This window comes from Cololabis saira, chromosome 21, assembly GCF_033807715.1.
Source record: "Cololabis saira isolate AMF1-May2022 chromosome 21, fColSai1.1, whole genome shotgun sequence".
Lineage (NCBI taxonomy): Eukaryota > Metazoa > Chordata > Actinopteri > Beloniformes > Belonidae > Cololabis > Cololabis saira.
In genome coordinates, this window is record NC_084607.1 from 2498348 (window position 1) to 2519263 (window position 20916).

At 45.5% G+C, this 20916-nt stretch overlaps 1 protein-coding gene across 2 annotated transcripts in view; it reads left to right on the top strand.

Moving 5' to 3' along the window:
* The window catches only part of LOC133421847 (zinc finger protein 239-like), a 156346-nt gene extending 149978 nt beyond the window's left edge, over positions 1 to 6368 (top strand). Inside the window, exon 2 of one of the 2 annotated variants that reach the window (XR_009770699.1) lies at positions 3105 to 3604. Coding sequence is in view for 1 of the 2 variants with exons in the window: in XM_061711633.1 (XP_061567617.1) it covers positions 4842 to 5858 (1017 nt within the window). In the remaining variant the exon portion in view is untranslated. Of the gene's footprint in view, positions 1 to 3104; positions 3605 to 4841 lie in introns of those variants that run through there. The other variant, XM_061711633.1, reaches the window with a different exon arrangement.
* The last annotated feature ends 14548 nt before the right edge of the window (positions 6369 to 20916 follow it).

A 20916-nucleotide genomic window follows, 5' to 3' on the forward strand; every position in this document is an offset into this window, starting at 1 on the left:
TTCATTTAAATGAATGGTGAGCAATTTATTGCTTTAACTAGAACATTCTTAATACAAAAAGAAAATGCAGTATTTCAGTAAATGATCACATTAGATGCAATCCCCCCCCATCCCTCTTCTTTACACCAGCATTCCTCAATAATGATAAATAAAAACAAAGCTGCATGGGAGAACTTAAATAAGAGGAATCTTCATACTGTAACTCAAACTGTGTAAAGTGTAAACAATAAGTCAAAGAACACCACAAGTCAAACCCTCAGGTTCAATACTCCCAGTTAAGAAGCACAAGGTTGTGGTGCAGAAAGCAGAGTTGTTCTGCATGCTCTCCAGTTAGACGGTTTCTTTTTTTCTCATAGATGTCTGAAACTTCACTGAAGACGCGCTCACTCGGTACGGAGGAGGGTGGTGGTGTACGCGGCGACGCGCGCTTACGCCGTAGGCTCTGCGTTGGTGTAACGCGGAACCATAAATCAGCCTAAATGCTGGGCTGCGCGTGTCGCGCTGAGCGGCTCCTCCGCTCTCCGGAGCCGTGCGAGGAGAAAACATCCCCTCCCGTCTTTACTAAACCGGTTTGCTTTGAAAAGAGTCGCGTAACAACCGCGCGGATGAGCTCATGGCGCAAACGGGCCGAGTTTGGAAAAGTTAAAGCGAGTTGCGGTGCCGGACAGCAGCGCCGACACCTGCAGCTGGTCGGGGGCCAATGATAATGCACACACGACAGCACGTGACTGACGTGTAACAGGGAGGGTGCACTTGTTTTATGTCTCAGAGAAGGAGAGACGAGACGAGAGAGCGAGAAAAGCCTGTACTGTATATTATTCCACTTTGATCATTTAAGAACTATACAGCAGATTTTAAAAATATTTTCAAAAATGTAAATATAAGATATGCACTTTATGCAGCCGATTTTCTTAAAAAATAAAAAATCGAAATTATTTTTTTTCGATTTTTTTTTGGGGGGGGGGGGGCGATATCGATTATTAATAAAATTATGATGAATATAGAATTCGATAATCGGCCACGGCCGATTATCGGTCGCCCACTACTTTAATGACCCTTTTTCATGATGAAAACAGGACTGCAACTAAATAAGAAGTAGTCTTGGTAAGAGAATAATGAGGAAATGTATTGTTTTTTTTAAATGTGAAAGATGGACGAAAGGACAAATTAACTTAACAATCAGCATATAGGACCACATTGTATCCTCGTGACTAGTAAAACAGAATCCTTCACCTAAAAAAAAAATTCTGAAGTTTATTTAGCTGCTTGACCTTTTTCACTATTAAGCAGAATCTTGCATTCATCAACGTTGTATTTGCGGGTGTGTGGAGAAACGCAGCGCTGCTCCTCAACACCAATCACCCGGGGGATCCCAGCCATGGCCTGGAATCCTTGGTGGACCTGGCGGATCTCCTCCCTTGTGGTGAGATCTTGATGTGCGCTCGGGCATGGCGCAGGAGGATCGGTGTCACGGCTGCCGCACTCCGTGACACCGATGCCTTGCTCAGTCCGGTGCCATCCCCCACCACCTCCAGGAAGCTCCCCACTGCGTAAAAACGCAGTGCAGCCAGCAGTGTTGTGCATGAACGAGTTCAAATAAACGCGTTCATTGAACACGTTCATTTCTGTGAGAACGTTGAACTGAACGCAACATATTTACAAATAAAGAACTTAAACGTGAACTTGTTCATTCTGCAGATCATGAACTGGAATTTGAACTGTTCAGATTATGTTAGTTTCAGCTTCACTGCTTAGGTCCAATTATTACGGAATAATCTTAACCAGCGGGCGGCGCGCACATTTAAAATACTCGACGAGCCCGTTGCAGCCTAACGAATGATGCCTGTTTTATGGTTCCACGTTAAATCGACGCAGTAGCCTACGCCGTAGGGTCTGCATTGGTGTAATGCGGAACCATTAATCAGCCTTGACAGGTGAAGAGAGACGTCGCGGACGCAGCGTCAGCAAGCCGTCAGATGATGATCCGTTTATCATTATGTGCGGGAATTTTACACATCGTCTCCCAAGGAGTCCGACGGTAGAAATCTAACCTTTCTGTGCAAATTGTGTCCACCTGCGCTGAGAAAACAAGTCTGAACATCTGCCTCGTCAACTTCAAATTTATAACGTCATGTGTAGTTAAAGCATCCGTCCAGTGTGAGAAAATATCTGCAAGTCCTTAACAATCAAAAAAGTTCCCAGAAAGACCAAGAGGACCCAACAGCCCCGAACGACCCCAGTCCCACTGCTGCTCCTTCAGGGGTCTGATTTCCCAGCAATAGGGAGACACATTGATAATGGACTACATTGTTGGAGATTTACAGCCTCTGAGTAAAGTTGAAAAGCCACCAGGACAATACATGATTGTTTACAGCAGGGTCTCCAACCCTGTCCTGCATGTTTTACATGTTTCCTTGCATCATCACACCTGATTCTAATTAATGTTCGTCATCAGCTTGTCATCCAGATCTGCACAAGTCTGTTAATGACAGTCATTTTTATCAGGGTTCTGAGGGGAAATACGTATCTAAAACATGCAGGACAGGGAGTCCTGAGGACCAGGTCTGAAGACCACTTTGATGTGCCCTGAAGCATTTTTGAGTGTGGTACATTATCTCATATGTGCACGCAGATGTGGGATGTGTGCAGACAAATTATGATAAATCATAATTTGGCTTCAGGCATGTCTGAGGGACATCAAGGACTGGCGTATAAAGCCCAAAACGGCTTACCTCCGCATTATTTGCAAGACCTGATAGTGCCTTATGTTCCTGGCAGAGCTCTCCGTTCTCAGAGTGCAGGTTTACTCGTAGTTCCTAGAGTATCTAAATGTAGATTTGGAGGGCGGGCGTTCTGCTATCAGGCACCATTACTATGGAACCAACTTCCAATCTGGGTTAAGGAGGCTGACACCACCTCCACCTTTAAAACTAAACTTAAAACCTTTCTGTTTAGTAAAGCCTATAGTTAGTGTTTAGTAAACCTCTAGCTGGTGGTGGTAAATCTCTAGGTAGTGTAAACTCTAGTGTGCCAGAGTCGCTCCTGTAGTTTCTTGTGCTGGCCCCCCCTTCTCCTCCCTTTTCTCTCTTTTGTCCATGTTGCAGCATCCTTTGCCGGACACCGGAACCTGCAGTGTGGGAGTGAGAGGGGCAGGGTAACGGCCCGGGCAGGCGGGGGAGAGGTTTGTCCGTCAAGACTCCTCTCCCTGGCCCTGCCCCTTCTCAACCTTCCCCCGACCCTGCACCCCAACCTGGGACTTGATGATTGGGCCGGAGCTTCGGGAGCTGCGTGCTGGCCTGCGGTCCCCACCCCTGGTCATCCCGTTGCTGCTTCCACCTGCCTGCTGTGCTGTTGCCGTCCCTGACCCATATCCCTTCAGTCACCCCTGACAGTCTGGCCCTCGGCAGGAGGGTCCCCCCTTATGAGCCTGGTCCTGCTCAAGGTTTCTTCCCTCCTAAAGGGGAGTTTTTCCCTTGCCACTGTTTGGCTTAAGGCTTTTCTCCCACTAGGGGAGTTTTTACCTGCCATTGTTTATGTAATAACTGCTCGGGGGTCATGTTCTGGGTATGGGTCTCTGGAAAGCGTCTAGAGACAACTTTTGTTGTATTAGACGCTATATAAATAAAATTTAATTGAATTGAATTGAATAAATTATGGTTATGATGATTGTTTTATTTGTGCTTAATGCATAAAGCATATATTCAGGAACACACTTGTTATTCCTTATTTTTCTTCCCCCCCCCCCCCTTTCCTGTCACCAATGAATGCTAAACAATATAAATCTAAAGTATAAAATAGTTAAAAATTTGTGCGGGGTGCATTGTTTTAATATCTCATTGCTTGGTGTGATATTGATTTGCCTGACGCGCCTGAATCTGTGAGTCTTTGTTCACTAAGATGGTTGTAAAGACTGGGTCAGCAGCATCTTACATGTCCTTCTTAATGAAAGAGATTATTAAGCTAAGAGCGACTCTGGGAAACGCGTTTTTCTTTCACAGGCTCCTTAAGAAGGGTTGAAAGAACTGTTTTGCTGTTAAGAGCTACTTAACTGATCTGGGAAACCGGGCCAATAACTTTACACCTAGCTCATCAGTAGTAGTAACAATGAACATATTATTTTAAATGAACATGAAAACACCTTAAATTGGCTTCAAATCAGACAAAACCAAATAAACTTCACCTCAATAAATGAAAGTTCCAAAGGTACAAAATATCCATGCTGGGTTCACTGAGTTAGTCCACAAGCCCTGAACAAAGGATGCAACACTTAAGACAGCCCAGTTTTCAGGCCGTGTCCTTGTGGTGCTGCAGTGGTTCCCAAACTTTTTTGCCAGGTCTTTTGTACATAACAGAATTTTCGAGCCTCAACACACACACACACACACACACATCTGCAATTTATTTCATATATTAAAAATATGTGCTAAAAAATTGTCCATCTCTGTAAAAATAGATTTTCAACCTGACCAGCTCACAGAGATTGAAACAACAACAATACAAACAACGGCCAAAGTCTGAACCTTTTCTCTACAAAAATTACACCATTAAGCTCCACATCTTTTCAGTGGAAGTTCTATAAACAATTTCTATAAACGATTTTGTTCTGAGGGTGAGTAGCTTTACCCCTTCACACTTTTTTTTTTGACATATGGAAATGTTTTATCTGAATGTTTCTGGCTGTCAAGAGCCATTAATAACAGAACATGCTTAACATAGCACTCAGACATAAAACTCTTCATTGTTTCACTGCGACCATGACGGACAGCACTTGACTTGAACTGAAAAAGGATTTGTCAGGTCAACCAACGACAGGATCTAAGTCTTTTTGTCTTTCCTTACAGAAACATAAAGCCAAACAGAGAAAAAATAGGAGGGATAAAGTCCTCACCACTTCACCAGGTCTGAAGGTCCGAAAGAGGATTCATACTGAAGAGAAGCTGTACACCTGTGATCAGTGTGGGCGAGCTTTTACCACGTCAAGTATTTTAAGGAGTCATCAGCGTATCCACACTGGAGAAAAGCCTTACAGATGTGATCAGTGTGGGGCAGCTTTTACCCGACAAAATAGTCTAAGGAGTCATCAGCGTATCCACACTGGAGAAAAGCCGTACAAATGTGATCAGTGTGGGGCAGCTTTTACCCAACAAGGTCATCTAAGGAGTCATCAGCGTATTCACACTGGAGAAAAGCCGTACAAATGTGATCAGTGTGGGGAAGCTTTTACCCGACAAGATGATCTAAGGCGTCATCAGCGTATTCACACTGGAGAAAAGCCGTACAAATGTGATCAGTGTGGGGCAGCTTTTACCAAACAAGGTGACCTAAGGCGTCATCAGCGTATTCACACTGGGGTTAAGCCTTACAGATGTGATCAGTGTGGGGCAGCTTTTACCATGTCAGGTCATCTAAGGAGTCATCAGCGTATTCACACTGGGGATAAGCCGTACAAATGTGACCAGTGTGGGGCAGCTTTTACCCAACAAGGTAGTCTAAGGAGTCATCAGCGTATTCACACTGGGGATAAGCCTTACAGATGTGATCAGTGTGGGGCAGCTTTTACCGAACAAGGTAGTCTAAGGAGTCATCAGCGTATTCACACTGGGGATAAGCCTTACAGATGTGATCAGTGTGGGGCAGCTTTTACCCAACAAGGTAGTCTAAGGAATCATCAGCGTATTCACACTGGAATTAAGCCTTACAGATGTGATCAGTGTGGGGCAGCGTTTACCCGACAAGGTCATCTAAGGAGTCATCAGCATATTCACACTGGATTTAAGCCGTACAGATGTGATCAGTGCGGGGCAGCTTTTACCCGAAAAGGTAATCTAAGGAGTCATCAGCATATTCACACTGGATAAAAAATTGTCCGTGATCAGTGTGGGGCAGCTTTTACTTGGAGATCTCAGTTAAAGGTACCAATTTAGACATGTTATGTTGTTCTGAAAAAGAAAACTCTGGAGTTTTGTTTTCAGTTTCAACTGAAAAATTTAAATTTGATTTTTGACCAGTTTATGTTCCATTGATCCATTGTTCCATCATTTAAATAAAAAAGTTCTTTGTTGGATTTCAGTTTCCTGCTCACTGCAAACTCACAAGAAGAAATAAGTGTCAGAATATTAGAAAAGAGTCACACAGTAGTGCGTTTTTCATATGATTTTTATCACCATATGTACTATTGTGCTGGATTTAAATTACCTCTGGACTTGCAATAATTCTAAAATGACACCATGACATCTATATTTCGTTCAGCTGATTCACACTAGAGAAGTGAAGTCTGTGTTGTACTGCCCTCATTCTGTTGAACAATTCCCTTTATTTAACACTACATTTTAATATTGAGTCAAAAGCAACTGAGCAGACAATTAAGCATTAGATTTCAGTGACTACCATGTCACATTCTGAAAAGGGACCAAATTAAGAAAAAGGCGTTGTGGCAGGGTGGAGAGGTTGATGGGACACGCGCACCTGTGTCCCATCCGCCTGAGTGGCTGCCGCGCCTCCACCCTGCCTGCCTTATAAGGCAGAGCTGGACAGCAGCAAAGGGGGTCGGAGGAGCTGCTGTCCAGCTCTGCCTTATAAGGCAGGCAGGGTGGAGGCGCGGCAGCCACTCAGGCGGATGGAACACAGGTGCGCGTGTCCCATCAACCTCTCCACCCTGCCACAGGCGTTATTGGCATACAGTATGTTCTAAGTTGCTATGCTAACGGTAAACTTAATTGTAAATGTAATCAGAGTTTCTGTGGAAGCCCTGTATGTTTTGCGCTGCTTTGACTTTGAAGCAAGATAAAAAAGGCCACATGTGTCCTCTCGTTATTCTGCTGATCTGGATTTCTTCAAAGACCTCGTGTGAAGCTTGATGTTGGTTAATTTCTGTATGATTATCATCTAAAAATATCAGATCACTACACTATATAGGGTGCATATAGACTAATGTGGTGTTGCTGCATCATGTATTGACTTTTTATTTCAGTATGAAACTGAGTAAAGCGTAACTGTTCAGGTGACAGGTCAGGGACAGGTGAACAGGTCAGGGACAGGTGAACAGGTCGGGGACAGGTGTCCCCGACCTGTGTCCTGTCTCGTCTTCAGAGTCTTTTCTTTTCACTCCTCCGAAACTCTACAATCATGGAATTGATTAACTGGTCCCTCAGCACAATTGACCAAATGTTTGCGATGAGAAATGAGGGGGTGAGGGAGCCCTCTTGCCCCGACGGGACATTTTTTTCTGGATATATAATGGATTCCTGGAAGCAGTGGAAGCCTTTATGCATCAAGATCTTATCAGTTGAGGATGTTGAAGATGCCTTCATAATTGGATTTATGATAGCAGGATTTCTCCTAATTGGAGCGGGGGGATTCCTCGTCTATCGACAAACGCGCAAGTCTGTGACAGCTGCTTTGGCCCTATCCAAGCTGCCTGACGTGACTGAAGGGATAAGCGCTGCGACTAACACTCTGACTTTAACGCTGTTGGAGCAAGGCCGCAAGCTGGATGCAGGCTAGCGGCGGTCTTTGAGCTCATTGGCAAGATGGAAAAGAACCTGGAGAAGTTGGAAGCTCGGCTTGGCGGGAATTGATCACAAATTCGTCTGTTTGGAGTCGCCATTGAGGAACCAGAGACTCGAAGGTTGACGGAAAATTACTGGTCTGCCTGTTTTTTCAATAAAAATTGTTGATTCTATAATCTGGCCTTGACACAGCGGTTTGGCTGATCGCTGTAGTCACTATCTCCCTGGAGGAATGTAAACAGGTGACTCTGCCACGGAATAACCCTTCCCCCTCCAGATCACCCGTGGACCTGTTTTCGGAACTGACCGAGCCGTCTGATAACACCAAGGAAACTGGCTGAGGAGCAACTCTGAGCGGGTTCATGGACTCACCGCTTCACAGACACTAACTGATAAGCACACACAATTCCCTCAATGTCAACGCCTTCCTCGGCCCCCCTCTTATCAGCCCCTCCCCCACAGACTCCGGGTTTGAGCGCCAGCTGCAATGGCCGCGGCCCTCACTTGGATGACCCTTTGTCGGGTCGTGCCCCCCTTCCTCCCCGACCTGCCCATATCATATACCCATAAGCATGATGTTGTTTTGTTGTGTGTATGTTGCTTTTCTGTGCTGAGGTGTTTTCTTGCACCTTGACACTAGGTATTAATACACAGTGTGAAGATGCCTTTTCTTTTCCCTCCTCCCCCCCATCCCAGTGTCATCCTTCCTCTAAAAATGGCGTCCGTATTAATGGTGCCATCGGTGTGGACCGGAGTCAAGTTCTCTCGTCTGATTTATGTCTGACCTGGCAATAAAGCTTTTTCTGATTCTGATTTTGAACAGGTCGGGGACAGGTGAACAGGTCGGGGACAGGTGAACAGGTCGGGGACAGGTGAACAGGTCAGAGACAGGTGAACAGGTCGGGGACAGGGGGACAGGTCAGAGAAAGGTGAACAGGTCGGGGACAGGGGGACAGGTTAGAGACAGGTGAACAGGTCAGAGACAGATGAACAGGTCGGGGACAGGTGAACAGGTTGGGGAACAGGTGAACAGGTCGGAGACAGGTGAACAGGTCGGGGACAGGTGAACAGGTCGGGGACAGGTGAACAGGTCGGGGACAGGTGAACAGGTCGGGGACAGGGGGACAGGTTAGAGACAGGTGAACAGGTCGGGGTAAGGTGAACAGGTCGGGACAGGTGAACAGGTCGGAGACAGGTGGACAGGTCAGAGACAGGTGAACAGGTCGGGGACAGGGGGACAGGTCAGAGAAAGGTGAACAGGTCGGGGACAGGGGGACAGGTTAGCGACAGGTGAACAAGTCAGAGACAGATGAACAGGTCGGGGACAGGTGAACAGGTCGGGGACAGGTGAACAGGTCGGGGACAGGTGAACAGGTCGGAGACAGGTGAACAGGTCAGAGACAGGGGGACAGGTTAGAGACAGGTGAACAGGTCGGGGACAGGTGAACAGGTCGGGGACAGGTGAACAGGTCGGAGACAGGTGGACAGGTCAGAGACAGGTGAACAGGTCGGGGACAGAGGGACAGGTCAGAGATGGGTGAACAGGTCGGGGACAGGTGAACAGGTCAGAGACAGGTGAACAGGTCGGGGACAGGTGGATAGGTCCCTGCTGGGAGTGGAGTGCTTAAGTAGAAGTCCAGGGCTGATTGCAGATGCGTGGTGAGTGAGTGAGGCAGGTTCCCAGATTCCCTCTTTGTTAAAGACTTGGCAGTAACCCTGATGGGTTTGGTGGAGTTAAGGGGAAGAAGTGTGTCTGGAAATGAACGCCCAAACAAAGCCTCCCTTGACTCCCTCAAAAGTATGGTGATCATCTCCCGATAACGATAGTCATCTAAAAATGAGAAATTCAGAACTGCATCAAAACCATTGAAGGCAGACAAATAAAGGAAGGCTGCCTGTGACTTTGCAGACTTCACTCAGCTTCATCCGCTTTATCCGTTCCCGGGTCGCGGGGGCAGCAGCCTCAGCAGGGATGCCGAGACTTCCTTCACCCCAGACACTTCCCCCAGCTCTTCCTCCAGCTCTTCCGGGGGGAGCCAGAGGCGTTCCCAGGCCAGCCGAGAGACATAGTTTCTCCAGCGTGTCCTGGGTCTTCCCCGGGGTCTCCTGCCGGTGGGACATGCCTGGAACACCTCCCTAGGGAGGCGTCCAGGAGGCATCCGGTACAGATGCCCAAGCCACCTCAGCTGACTCCTCTCAACGTGAAGGAGCAGTGGCTCGACTCCGAGCTCCTCCTGGGTGACCGAACTCCTCACCCTATCTCTAAGGGAGCGTCCAGCCACCCTGTGGAGGAAACTCATCTCGGCCGCTTGTATCCGTGATCTTGTCCTTTCGGTTACTACCCACAATTCATGACCATAGGTGAGGGTAGGTGCGTAGATTGACCGGTAAATCGAGAGCTTCGCCTTTCGACTCAGCTCCCTCTTCACCACGACGGTCCAGTACATCGACCGCATAACTGCGGACGCTGCACCGATCCGTCTGTCAATCTCCCGCTCCATCGTTCCCTCACTCTGACCCTGCACCCCAACCTGGGACTTGCTGATTGGGCCGGAGCTTCGGGAGCTGCGTGCTGGCCTGCGGTCCCCACCCCTGGTCATCCCGTTGCTGGCCCCCCTTCTCCTCCCTTTTCTCTCTCTGCAGGTGGTCGTGGGTGGCTTGTAGCTTGCATTACGGAGCACAAGTCTTTCCCTGACCCTGCACCCCAACCCGGGACTTGCTGATTGGGCCGGAGCTTCGGGAGCTGCGTGCTGGCCTGCGGTCCCCACCCTTGGTCATCCCGTTGCTGGCCCCCCTTCTCCTCCCTTTTCTCTCTCTGCAGGTGGTCGTGGGTGGCTTGTAGCTTGCATTACGGAGCACAAGTCTTTCCCTGACCCTGCACCCCAACCTGGGACTTGCTGATTGGGCCGGAGCTTCGGGAGCTGCCTGCTGGCCTGCGGTCCCCACCCCTGGTCATCCCGTTGCTGCTTCCACCTGCCTGCTGTGCTGTTGCCGTCCCTGACCCACCAGTCTGGCCCTCGGCAGGAGGGTCCCCCCTTATGAGCCTGGTCCTGCTCAAGGTTTCTTCCCTCCTAAAGGGGAGTTTTTCCTTGCCACTGTTTGGCTTAAGGTTTTTATCCCACTAGGGGAGTTTTTACCTGCCATTGTTTATGTAATAACTGCTCGGGGGTCATGTTCTGGGTATGGGTCTCTGGAAAGCGTCTAGAGACAACTCTGTTGTATTAGACGCTATATAAATAAAATTTAATTGAATTGAATTGAACTCGTGAACAAGATCCCGAGATACTTGAACTCCTCCACCTGAGGCAGGACTTCTCCACCCACCCGGAGAAGGCATGCCACCCTTTCCCGATGGAGAACCATGGCCTTGGTTTTGGAGGTGCTGATTCTCATCCCTGCCGCGTCCCACTCGGCCTCAAACCGCCCCAGCACATGCTGAAGGTCCCGGTCTGATGAAGCCAACAGGACAACATCATCTGCAAAAAGCAGAGATGAAATCCTGAGGTTCCCAAACCGGATCCCCTCCGGCCCCTGGCTGCGCCTAGAGATCCTGTCCATAAAAATTATGAACAGGACCGGTGACAAAGGGCAGCCCTGCCGGAATCCAACATGCAGCGGGAACAAGTCTGACTTACTGCCGGCAATGCGAACCAGACTCCTGCTCCGATCATACAGAGACCGGACAGCCCTTAATAGAGGGCCCCGGACTCCATGCTCACTTAGCACCCCCCACAGAATGGCACGAGGGACACGGTCAAATGCCTTCTCCAGATTCACAAAACACATGTAGACTGGTTGGGCAAATTCCCACAAAGCCTTGAGCACCCTGCGGAGGGTATAGAGCTGGTCCAGTGTTCCACGACCGGGACGAAAACCGCATTGTTCCTCCTGAATCCGAGGTTCAACTATCGGCTTTGCAGACTTTTGCCATGTATTTGGGAAACGTGCTTCCACTGCTGTGGAAATCATTTTGAAAGAATTTGTGTTGTGTTTTCTTCCAGAGAAAATAAATAACAGTCAGGTGTCACCATGGCACCCTTCTGCTCCAACATCACTATCAAATTGCAGCAACAGCTTCCAGCTCCACGGTTCCAAAACATATTTGGGGCGTCCTCCAGTTTACGGCTGCTTCTGTTTCCTTTGGCCTGATTCATAGCAGCCAACTAGTAAAACGTTTCAGAAAATGCAGCATGTAGAATTAGAAATCCTATTTCCTAAAAGACTACCAATGAATTAGAAGGGATACAAAAACCATTTGAACATTTTTATCAGTCTCTCAGTATATCAGTACACTCAGCCCACACCATTTGATTCCAGTAAGGTCAAATCATTTCTGAACCATTTGGACTTGCCCTCACGGGGGAAATTACATAACGACAAATGAATAAAAGAAATATCAACTGCAGAAATAGATAAGGCTGAAATGCTGCAAAAATCTCCAGGGACTGACGGGTTCCATTGAGAATGGTATAAATCAATGATGGAAATACCTATGCTGCATAAGAGCTTCAACTGTACATTTAGGGAGGGAATACTGCAGCAAGTCCAGAATAATGGACTTGCTGCAGATGTATGGTGCCATGTCAGGCTACACCCATAACATTGACACAACGCAAGCTTTAGTGTTTAATGTTACCCCAATACCAGACCTTAAAAATGAATACACGTTTTACTAGGACTCAATAATGATTAAATACTTCTGCTGACACTAACTAATTACATATCCTAACTATACACTAATAATTATCAACATATTACTGGAAAGATAAAAGAGGATCTGGATAGATGGGCTTCCCTGCCACTTGATTTTGCCCTGATTACTGTACTTATTTCAGGCTTTATCTATTCCAATCCCTGATAACAAGTTTGCAACTGGGATAAGTCAATATCCTGATTAAAATAGAGTGGCAAGTCCCCTATAAGATACACAACCTTACAACTGCCAAAGAGGGATGAGCCTTCCAAGCCTCAAGGACTATCTGGCATCACAAATAAGACCATTGATACTCTGGTGTGATCTGGAATATTTTGCAAAATGGAAAGTTATCGAGCTATCATTCTTAGATAAACCCTTTCTGAGTTTACTAGAATACACACCAGCTACAAAACATGATATCCAGAGTCTGTGGGTTAGGTTTTCAATGGAATTCTGGTCTGGTCTAGTGGAGAAACTCAAAGTTAAAAAAGAAACTCAAATACTATTATGGCCAGCTTACGATCCAAACGCTGAGCCAGCTGTGAAAGACAGCAGCTTCACCCAGTGGGTGAGTAAAGGAATTACAGCGTTCTGTCTGATGGTTGATAACCAGGAATTTATAGACTTTAAAACTATGTGGGAAAGATATGACGCTTGACCAACACTATTTCTATAGGAATTTGCAACTCAGATATTCATCAGGGCCTATAGCTCGAAATTATCTGGAAAAATGATTGTTGAACTATACGTGTATATAGTCGACCTACGGGGCCACGCCACAAACTATATAAATATAAAATGGGAAACTGAACTGGTAATTGTAATCTCTTCTGAGAATTGGTCTAATAATATCCACCCACAAATCACCGCTACAGCCTTGCAACAGTGGAGGGAAAGATTGTGTTGGATTTTTTTTGACAACAAAAAAAAGTCCAAATGTTATTCAGCTTCTCCAGATCAAAACTTGCTGGACAGTCCATATTTGCCCTCCACAGCCAGACATGGGCGTCAGTTTGATTTCAGAAGTGCTGGGGACATTTACCATAAACCTGAGTAAGGTTTGAAAAGTGCTGGGTACGAGCTACGCCCATTACTTCCGAATTGAGGTTTCATGATAAATAATAGGCATTGCTTATTATTATTATTATTATTTTAATATTGCTGATCATGGCTTACAGTTTAAGAAAACTCAAATATCCTATCTCAAAAAATTTGAATATTCTGGGAATCTTAATCTTAAACTGTAAGCCATAATCAGCATTTGTCAGTTTTCTTTTCGTCTTTTCAACTGAGCATGAAGACACATAAAATGAGGGTGCAATGCATGCACCCTCGTAGAACCAGGCCTGCGGAACGCAACTTTTAATTCCTAATTCCCAAGCCCTACCTGGAAGTGAAGCCCGAGTCCTCCCCGCTGTCTGTCACACACATATAAAGATCTGGGCACAGACGCAGCAGGTCCTGTTGTCCCGCCACAAAGTTTTTGCTGGCCTTAATGTTTCCTGTGTTTTATTTTGTTCATTATTGATACATTTAGTGTTGATGTGTGTGTGTGACAGACGTGTGTATGGGGCGTTAATGAAAATACAGGACAAATCGCGTCTTACTTAATTTTTTTTTTTTTTTTTTTTTCTTAAGTGGTGGGGACAAATCTGCTCGTCAGACAAAGTGGTGGGGACGCGTCCCCACCGTCCCCGGTGGAAATGACGCCCCTGCAGCCAGAGCCGGCCCAAGGCATAAGGCAACTAAGCAGCTGCTTAGGGCCCCGTGACCACTAGGGGCCCCGAAGAGTTAAAAAAAAAAAAAATACAATTATTTTTTGAATTATTTGTTTTCACTTCACTTCACTAAATCAACCCCAGGCTGCTTTATATGTCCACTAGAGGGCAAATAAATAATTTTAATGCAGTAACTAATATATTCACTAGAGGGCAAATCAATGCATTGAAATGCAGTAACTTCTATGTCCACTAGAGGGCATAAAATGCATTTAAATGTGGTAACTTTTATGTCCACTAGAGGGCAAATAAGTCAATTTAATGCAGTAATTTATGTGTCCACTAGAGGGCAAATAAATGCATTTAAATGCAGTAATTAATATGTCCACTAGAGGGCAATACATGCATTTAAATGCAGCAATTAATTTGTCGACTAGAGAGCAAATAAATCATTTTAATGCAGTAATTTATGTGTCCACTAGAGGGCAAATAAATGCATTTAAATGCAGTAATTAATATGTCCACTAGAGGGCAATACATGCATTTAAATGCAGCAATTAATTTGTCGACTAGAGAGCAAATTAATCATTTTAATGCAGTAACTTATATGTCAACTAGAGGGCAAATACGTAATTTTAATACAGTAATTAATATGTCCACTAGAGGGCAAATGAATGCATTAAAACGCAGTAATTTATATGTCCACTAGAGGGCAAATAAATGCATTTAAATACAGTAACTTATATTTCCACTAGAGGGCAAATAAGTAATTTTAATGCAGTAAATAATAGGTCCACTAGAGGGCAAATAAGTAATTTTAATACAGTAAATAATATGTCCATTAGAGGGGATAACATGCATTAAAATGCAGTAATTTATGTGTCCACTAGAGGGCAAATAAGCAATATTAATGCAGTAAATAATAGGTCCACTAGAGGGCTAATAAATGCAGCAATTAATATGTCGACTAGAGAACAAATAAGTAATTTTAATGCAGTAATTTATATGTCCACTAGAGCAGGGGTTCTTAACCTTTCTGACCTTGGGGCCCAATTTTTTCAGTACAGAGTGGCCCATTAAATATTAACACTGTATAGCAGGGGTATTCAACTAAAACTTTAAGAGGTCAATTTAGAGAAAATTTACTCAAGCGAAGGTCCAGAACATCATTATATATATATATATATATATATACCGTATTTTCGCGACCATATGGCGCACTGTGTGGAAAGGCGCACCCTCAGTTTTGTGTGTCATTTTTGGTTTTAAAACACACATATGGCGCACCGACCCAAAAGGCGCCGTCTACGGAGACGGAGCTGCACACACGCACGCTGCAGAACACACACGCGCTAAAAATACAGCGGAAGCAAAACTTAGTTTGATATTTTATTTCACTTTTCACATCAATCAAACCCTTCAAAGGTTCATATTCTGTTTCTGCATTAAAGAATTTAAAAAAAACACCGGGTTGCTGCACATAAACCTGTCTCAGCCACTGATCATCTCGTCATCCATCCAGCCCTTTTCATTTCACTCTGGCTGGAAAAGTCTCTTTAGGGAACGCTTTTCTTTTAAAAATCCCGACCGCGGCGGTCCCGGGTCCCGCTCCCCGTCTGCTCCCTCGCGCTGGACCGGGTCCCGGGTCCCGGTCCCGGTCCGCCCCCCCCCCCCGCGCTGGTCCCGCGGCGGTCCCGGGTCCCGGGACCGCCGCGCTGGACCCGCTCACACACGCGCTGTCGGGGAGCCGGTACCGGGTTGTATGCGACAGGAGCTCCGTTAATTCAGCTGCCAGTCCGAATTTCCAGACCTGTCTCAGCTTCTTGATCATCATCCTTTCATCCAGCCCCCTCTTTTCATTCACCCTTATAATGACTCCGGCTGGAAACGTCTTATGCAAAGTTTTTATTTAAAAAATCCCCATACAGTTTCTGTCCATCAGCTGCGCCAGGCAAGCGCCACATAAACCAGTAAGTGTGTGTCGCGCTGCGAAAAACACCCGCGCATGTCGGGATCCGGTACCGGGTTTATAACCGACAGATTTGGCTGCAAATTTCGGAAGGTGAAGCTGATCTGACCTGAGACAGACCCCAGAAATCTCTGCTCGTAAAACGGCCGGGAACCAGGTCATCGGACCCGCTTTGGGAACCAGGAAGTCGGCTGCAGCAGCGCGCATCACCGCGCTGCTCCAGCCGCGGCTTTAACCGGGGAAAGTGACCGCTTCCGACCGGCCGGGACCGGAGGAGCCCACATGGACTTGTAGTAGGGACTCCTGGGGTAAGAGCACCGGCACTTCAGCCGGATCTGCCCCGGGATGCGGCGATCGGACCCGCAAACCCACGGCAGGTGCATCCTCGGTTCTGACATGCAAAACACACGCGCTGCAGAACACGCACACACAAGTGTGCTTATTTAAATAGAGCGGAGCAAAACTTAGTTTGGTTGTATTTTACACATCAAGCAAATCCTTAAAAGTTTTCATCATCTGTTTCCGCATTAAACAGCTCAGTGGATGGTCTCATTCACGTCGCAACTCACTGGGGCTTCACCCGCCCCCTTCTCTTTTTACAGTTCTCATGGTGGCCGGCCTTACATTACCGTAATTCAGGTAATAGACACGGCGCACCGTTTCTTAAGGCGCCCGGCACATTTAAAAAAAAAAAAAAAAAAAAAAAAGTTGCGCCTTATGGTCGCGAAAATACGGTATATATATATATATATATATATATATATATATATATATATATATGTATATCCAAGTAGCCTCATAGTTGTATCAATATCTGCATCTGACTGTTATATTAAAAAAAAGTACATATTTGCCAATTAACATGTTTAACTTTAATTAAACATATTTTTTTCTCTTAAAAATAAAATAGATTTTATTTTATTTTCAAATGCTATCTTATTTTATTTCTCTACCAGTAGTTTGAATTTCCCCTTTTCTTTGTTAATTGTCTCAACACATTTTTATAATAAATTAATATAAACACATCTTAACAATTTAACAGTTTTTCTTTCTTCCCCTCTTATAATCTTATGCCCCCACTTTCTGTCGTTCAGTGAGAGAACTGAGCTCTAACTTCTCCTGCCAGGACTTTAAATCTGGGCAGGATGGTGTCAGGTTCTCATCCACATGTGAAGGTGCTTGTGAACCTGGAACGATATTTAGTTTTAATTATGTTCATTGTGGAGAAAGCTGCTTCACAGCTGTATGTGGACCCAGACATGTTTTAAGATGGTCAGCTTATTTTCTGTGACTTCAGTTCAGACTTGAGTGGATATGTTTGATGAAAAACTTTGTGTTTTGTTTCAGTGGCGTTTCACTTTCGCACTTTGAACGCCACGGTCTCTGAACGTATGAGACACTGGTTTTGTCCCAGTGGGAAGACTGAACAAGGATGAATCTGTCCATTCTGGGTTGCATATTTAAAAATATAGCGACGACAAAACTTAGTTTGATTTTACTTTAAGTTATTTACATTAATAAGTTGTCAGGATTCAGTGTTTCGGGTTTCATCCGAGCCTGATCAGCTGAGACGGGCAGAGCCAGCACCGCAGCTCTCTGGTCGCGCTGCAGCAGAGTCACTTTCCGATGCTTTTTCGAAAGTCCGAACAGTCCAGTCCAGCAGACACGACAGCCCACGCATCTACATCTACAATCCTTCAGCAGTAACGACGGAGCCGCGGCCCGAGCAGCACCGACCTCCCCGGCCGCGTTGGGATAAATGATCACGCCACGCTCGCTCGCTCTGGGCGCAGACCCAAGTAATCGATCCCTGATCCTGGCGGATCTAAACGTACTCTGTGCAAAATGAAGGATTTTCTCTGTAAATACACACCATTTCTCTTACTATTACACGTACAGCTAGCTGAGTGTCTTCTCCTCCTCATTTGGTCGGGAGTTGCTATGCAGTCCCGCGGCCCCCGCGGCCCACATGTACAAAACAGAATTTTTTTGCGGCCCACTAGTTGGCGCTCGCGGCCCAAGTGTGGGCCGCGGCCCTATGGTTAAGAATCACTGCACTAGAGGGCATATAAGTCATTTTAATGCAGTAATAATGTGTCCACTAGAGGTCAAGTAAATGCATTTAAATGCAGTAACTTATATGTCCACTAGAGGTCAAATTAATGCATTTAAATGCAGTTAAGTGCAGTAATTTATATGTCGACTGGAGAGCAAATAAGTAATTTTAATGCAGTCATTAATATGTCCACTAGAGGGCAAATACATGCATTAAAACGCAGTAATTTATATGTCCACTAGAGGGCAAATAAATGCATTTGAATACAGTAAATTATATGTCAACTAGAGGGCAAATAAGTCATTTTAATTCGGTAATTTATGTGTCCACTAGAGGGCAAAAAAATGCATTTAAATGCAGTAATTATTATGTCCACTAGAGGGCAAATAGGTAATTTTAATACAGTAAATAATATGTCCATTAGAGGGAAAATACATGCATTAAAATGCAGTAATTTATGTGTCCACTAGAGGGCAAATAATTAATTTTAATACAGTAATTAATATGTCCACTAGAGGGCAAATACATGCATTAAAACGCAGTAACTAATATATTCACTAGAGGGCAAATAAATGCATTGAAATGCAGTAATGTATATGTCCACTAGAGGGCTAATAAATGCATTTAAATGCAGCAATTAATATGTCGACTAGAGAACAAATAAGTAATTTTAATGCAGTAATTTATATGTCCACTAGAGGGCAAATAAGTCATTTTAATGCAGTAATAATGTGTCCAATAGAGGTCAAGTAAATGCATTTAAATGCAGTAACTTATATGTCCACTAGAGGGCAAATAAATGCATTTAAATGCATTTAAATGCAGTTGAGTGCAGTAATTTATATGTCGTCTAGAGAGCAAATAAGTTATTTTAATGCAGCCATTAATATGTCAACTAGAGGGCAATTAAATGCATTCAAATGCAGTAACTCATGTGTCCACTAGAGGTTAAAATAATGCCTTTAAATGCAATAACTCATGTGTCCACTAGAGGTCAAAATAATGCCTTTAAATGCAATAACTCATGTGTCCACTAGAGGTCAAAATAATGCCTTTAAATGCAATAACTTTTGTGTCCACTAGAGTGCAAAAAATGCATTTAAATGCAGAAATTATTATGTCCACTAGAGGGCAAATAAGTAATATTAATGCAGTAAATAATAGGTCCACTAGAGCCGTGATTCCCGGTCCCCGGACCGGTACCGGGCCGTAGAGCCGTTACTACTGGGCCGTGAAATGGCTTGTGTTCCGATCATAATTAGGGCTGCAACGATTCGTCGACGTTGTCGACAAAAAGCGATAATCAAAATTGTCGGCAATTGTCACCAGACGTTTTTTTCCCAATGGAGTGAGGCATCTCACTTCACTTCACCTCATACAATCTCTGCCGACAGCCGCGCTGCACGGCAGGGTCTCAGCGTAGCTTTTTTTTTTTTTTTTTTTGCGTCTCAGCGCAGCTGCGGGTAACAAAACTTGTCACTGGCGGTTCAATAGGAATTTTGTTTGCATTTGTTTGCCCTCTAGTGGACACAAAAGTTATTGCATTTAAAGGCATTATTTTGACCTCTATTGGACACATGAGTTACTGCATTTAAATGCATTTAATTGCCCTCTTGTGGACACAAAAATGACTGCATTAAAATGACTTATTTGCCCTCTAGTGGACATGTATGTTACTGCATTTAAATACATTTATTTGCCCTCTAGTGGACACATAAATTACTGCATTTAAATAGATGTATCTGCCCTCTAGTGGACACATAAATTACTACATTTAAATGCTTTTTTTTGCCCTCTAGTGGACACATAAATTGCCGTTTTTAAATGCATTTATTTGCCCTCTAGTGGACACATGTGTTATTGCATTTATTTGTGTGGGCCCCTATAGAAGGTGGTGAGGATGGTGGTGGTAGGTGTGGGTCCCTATAGAAGGTGGTGAGGATGGTGGTGGTAGGTGTGGGCCTCTATAGAAGGTGGTGAGGATGGTGGTGGTAGGTGTGGGCCCCTATAGAAGATGGTGAGGATGGTGGTGGTAGGTGTGGGCCCCTATAGAAGGTGGTGAGGATGGTGGTGGTAGGTGTGGGCCCCTATAGAAGGTGGTGATGATGTTGGTGGTAGGTGTGGGCCCCAATAGAAGGTGGTGAGGATGGTGTGGGTAGGTTTGGGCCCCTATAGAAGGTGGTGAGGATGGTGGTGGTAGGTGTGGGCCCCTATAGAAGGTGGTGAGGATGGTGGTGGTAGGTGTGGGCTCCTATAGAAGGTAGTGAGGATGGTGGTGGTAGGTGTGGGCCCCTATAGAAGGTGGTGAGGATGGTGGTGGTAGGTGTGGGCCCTTATAGAAGGTGGTGAGGATGGTGGTGGTAGGTGTGGGCCCCTATAGAAGGTGGTGAGGATGGTGGTGGTAGGTGTGGGCCCCTATAGAAGGTGTTGAGGATGGTGGTGGTAGTTGAGCCCCTATAAAAGGTGTTGAGGATGGTGGTGGTAGGTGTGGGCCCCTATAGAAGGTGGTGAGGATGGTGGTGGTAGGTGTGGGCCCATATAGAAGGTGGTGAGGATGGTGGTGGTAGGTGTGGGCCTCTATAGAAGGTGGTGAGGATGGTGGTGGTAGGTGTGGGCCCCTATAGAAGGTGGTGAGGATGGTGGTGGTAGGTGTGGGCCCCTATAGAAGGTGGTGAGGATGGTGGTGGTAGGTGTGGGCCCATATAGAAGGTGGTGAGGATGGTGGTGGTAGGTGTGGGCCCCTATAGAAGGTGGTGAGGATGGTGGTGGTAGGTGTGGGCCTCTGTAGAAGGTGGTGAGGATGGTGGTGGTAGGTGTGGGCCTCTGTAGAAGGTGGTGAGGATGGTGGTGGTAGGTGTGGGCCTCTATAGAAGGTGGTGAGGATGGTGGTGGTGGGTATGGGCCCCTATAGAAGGTGGTGAGGATGGTGGTGGTAGGTGTGGGCCCCTATAGAAGGTGGTGGGGATGGT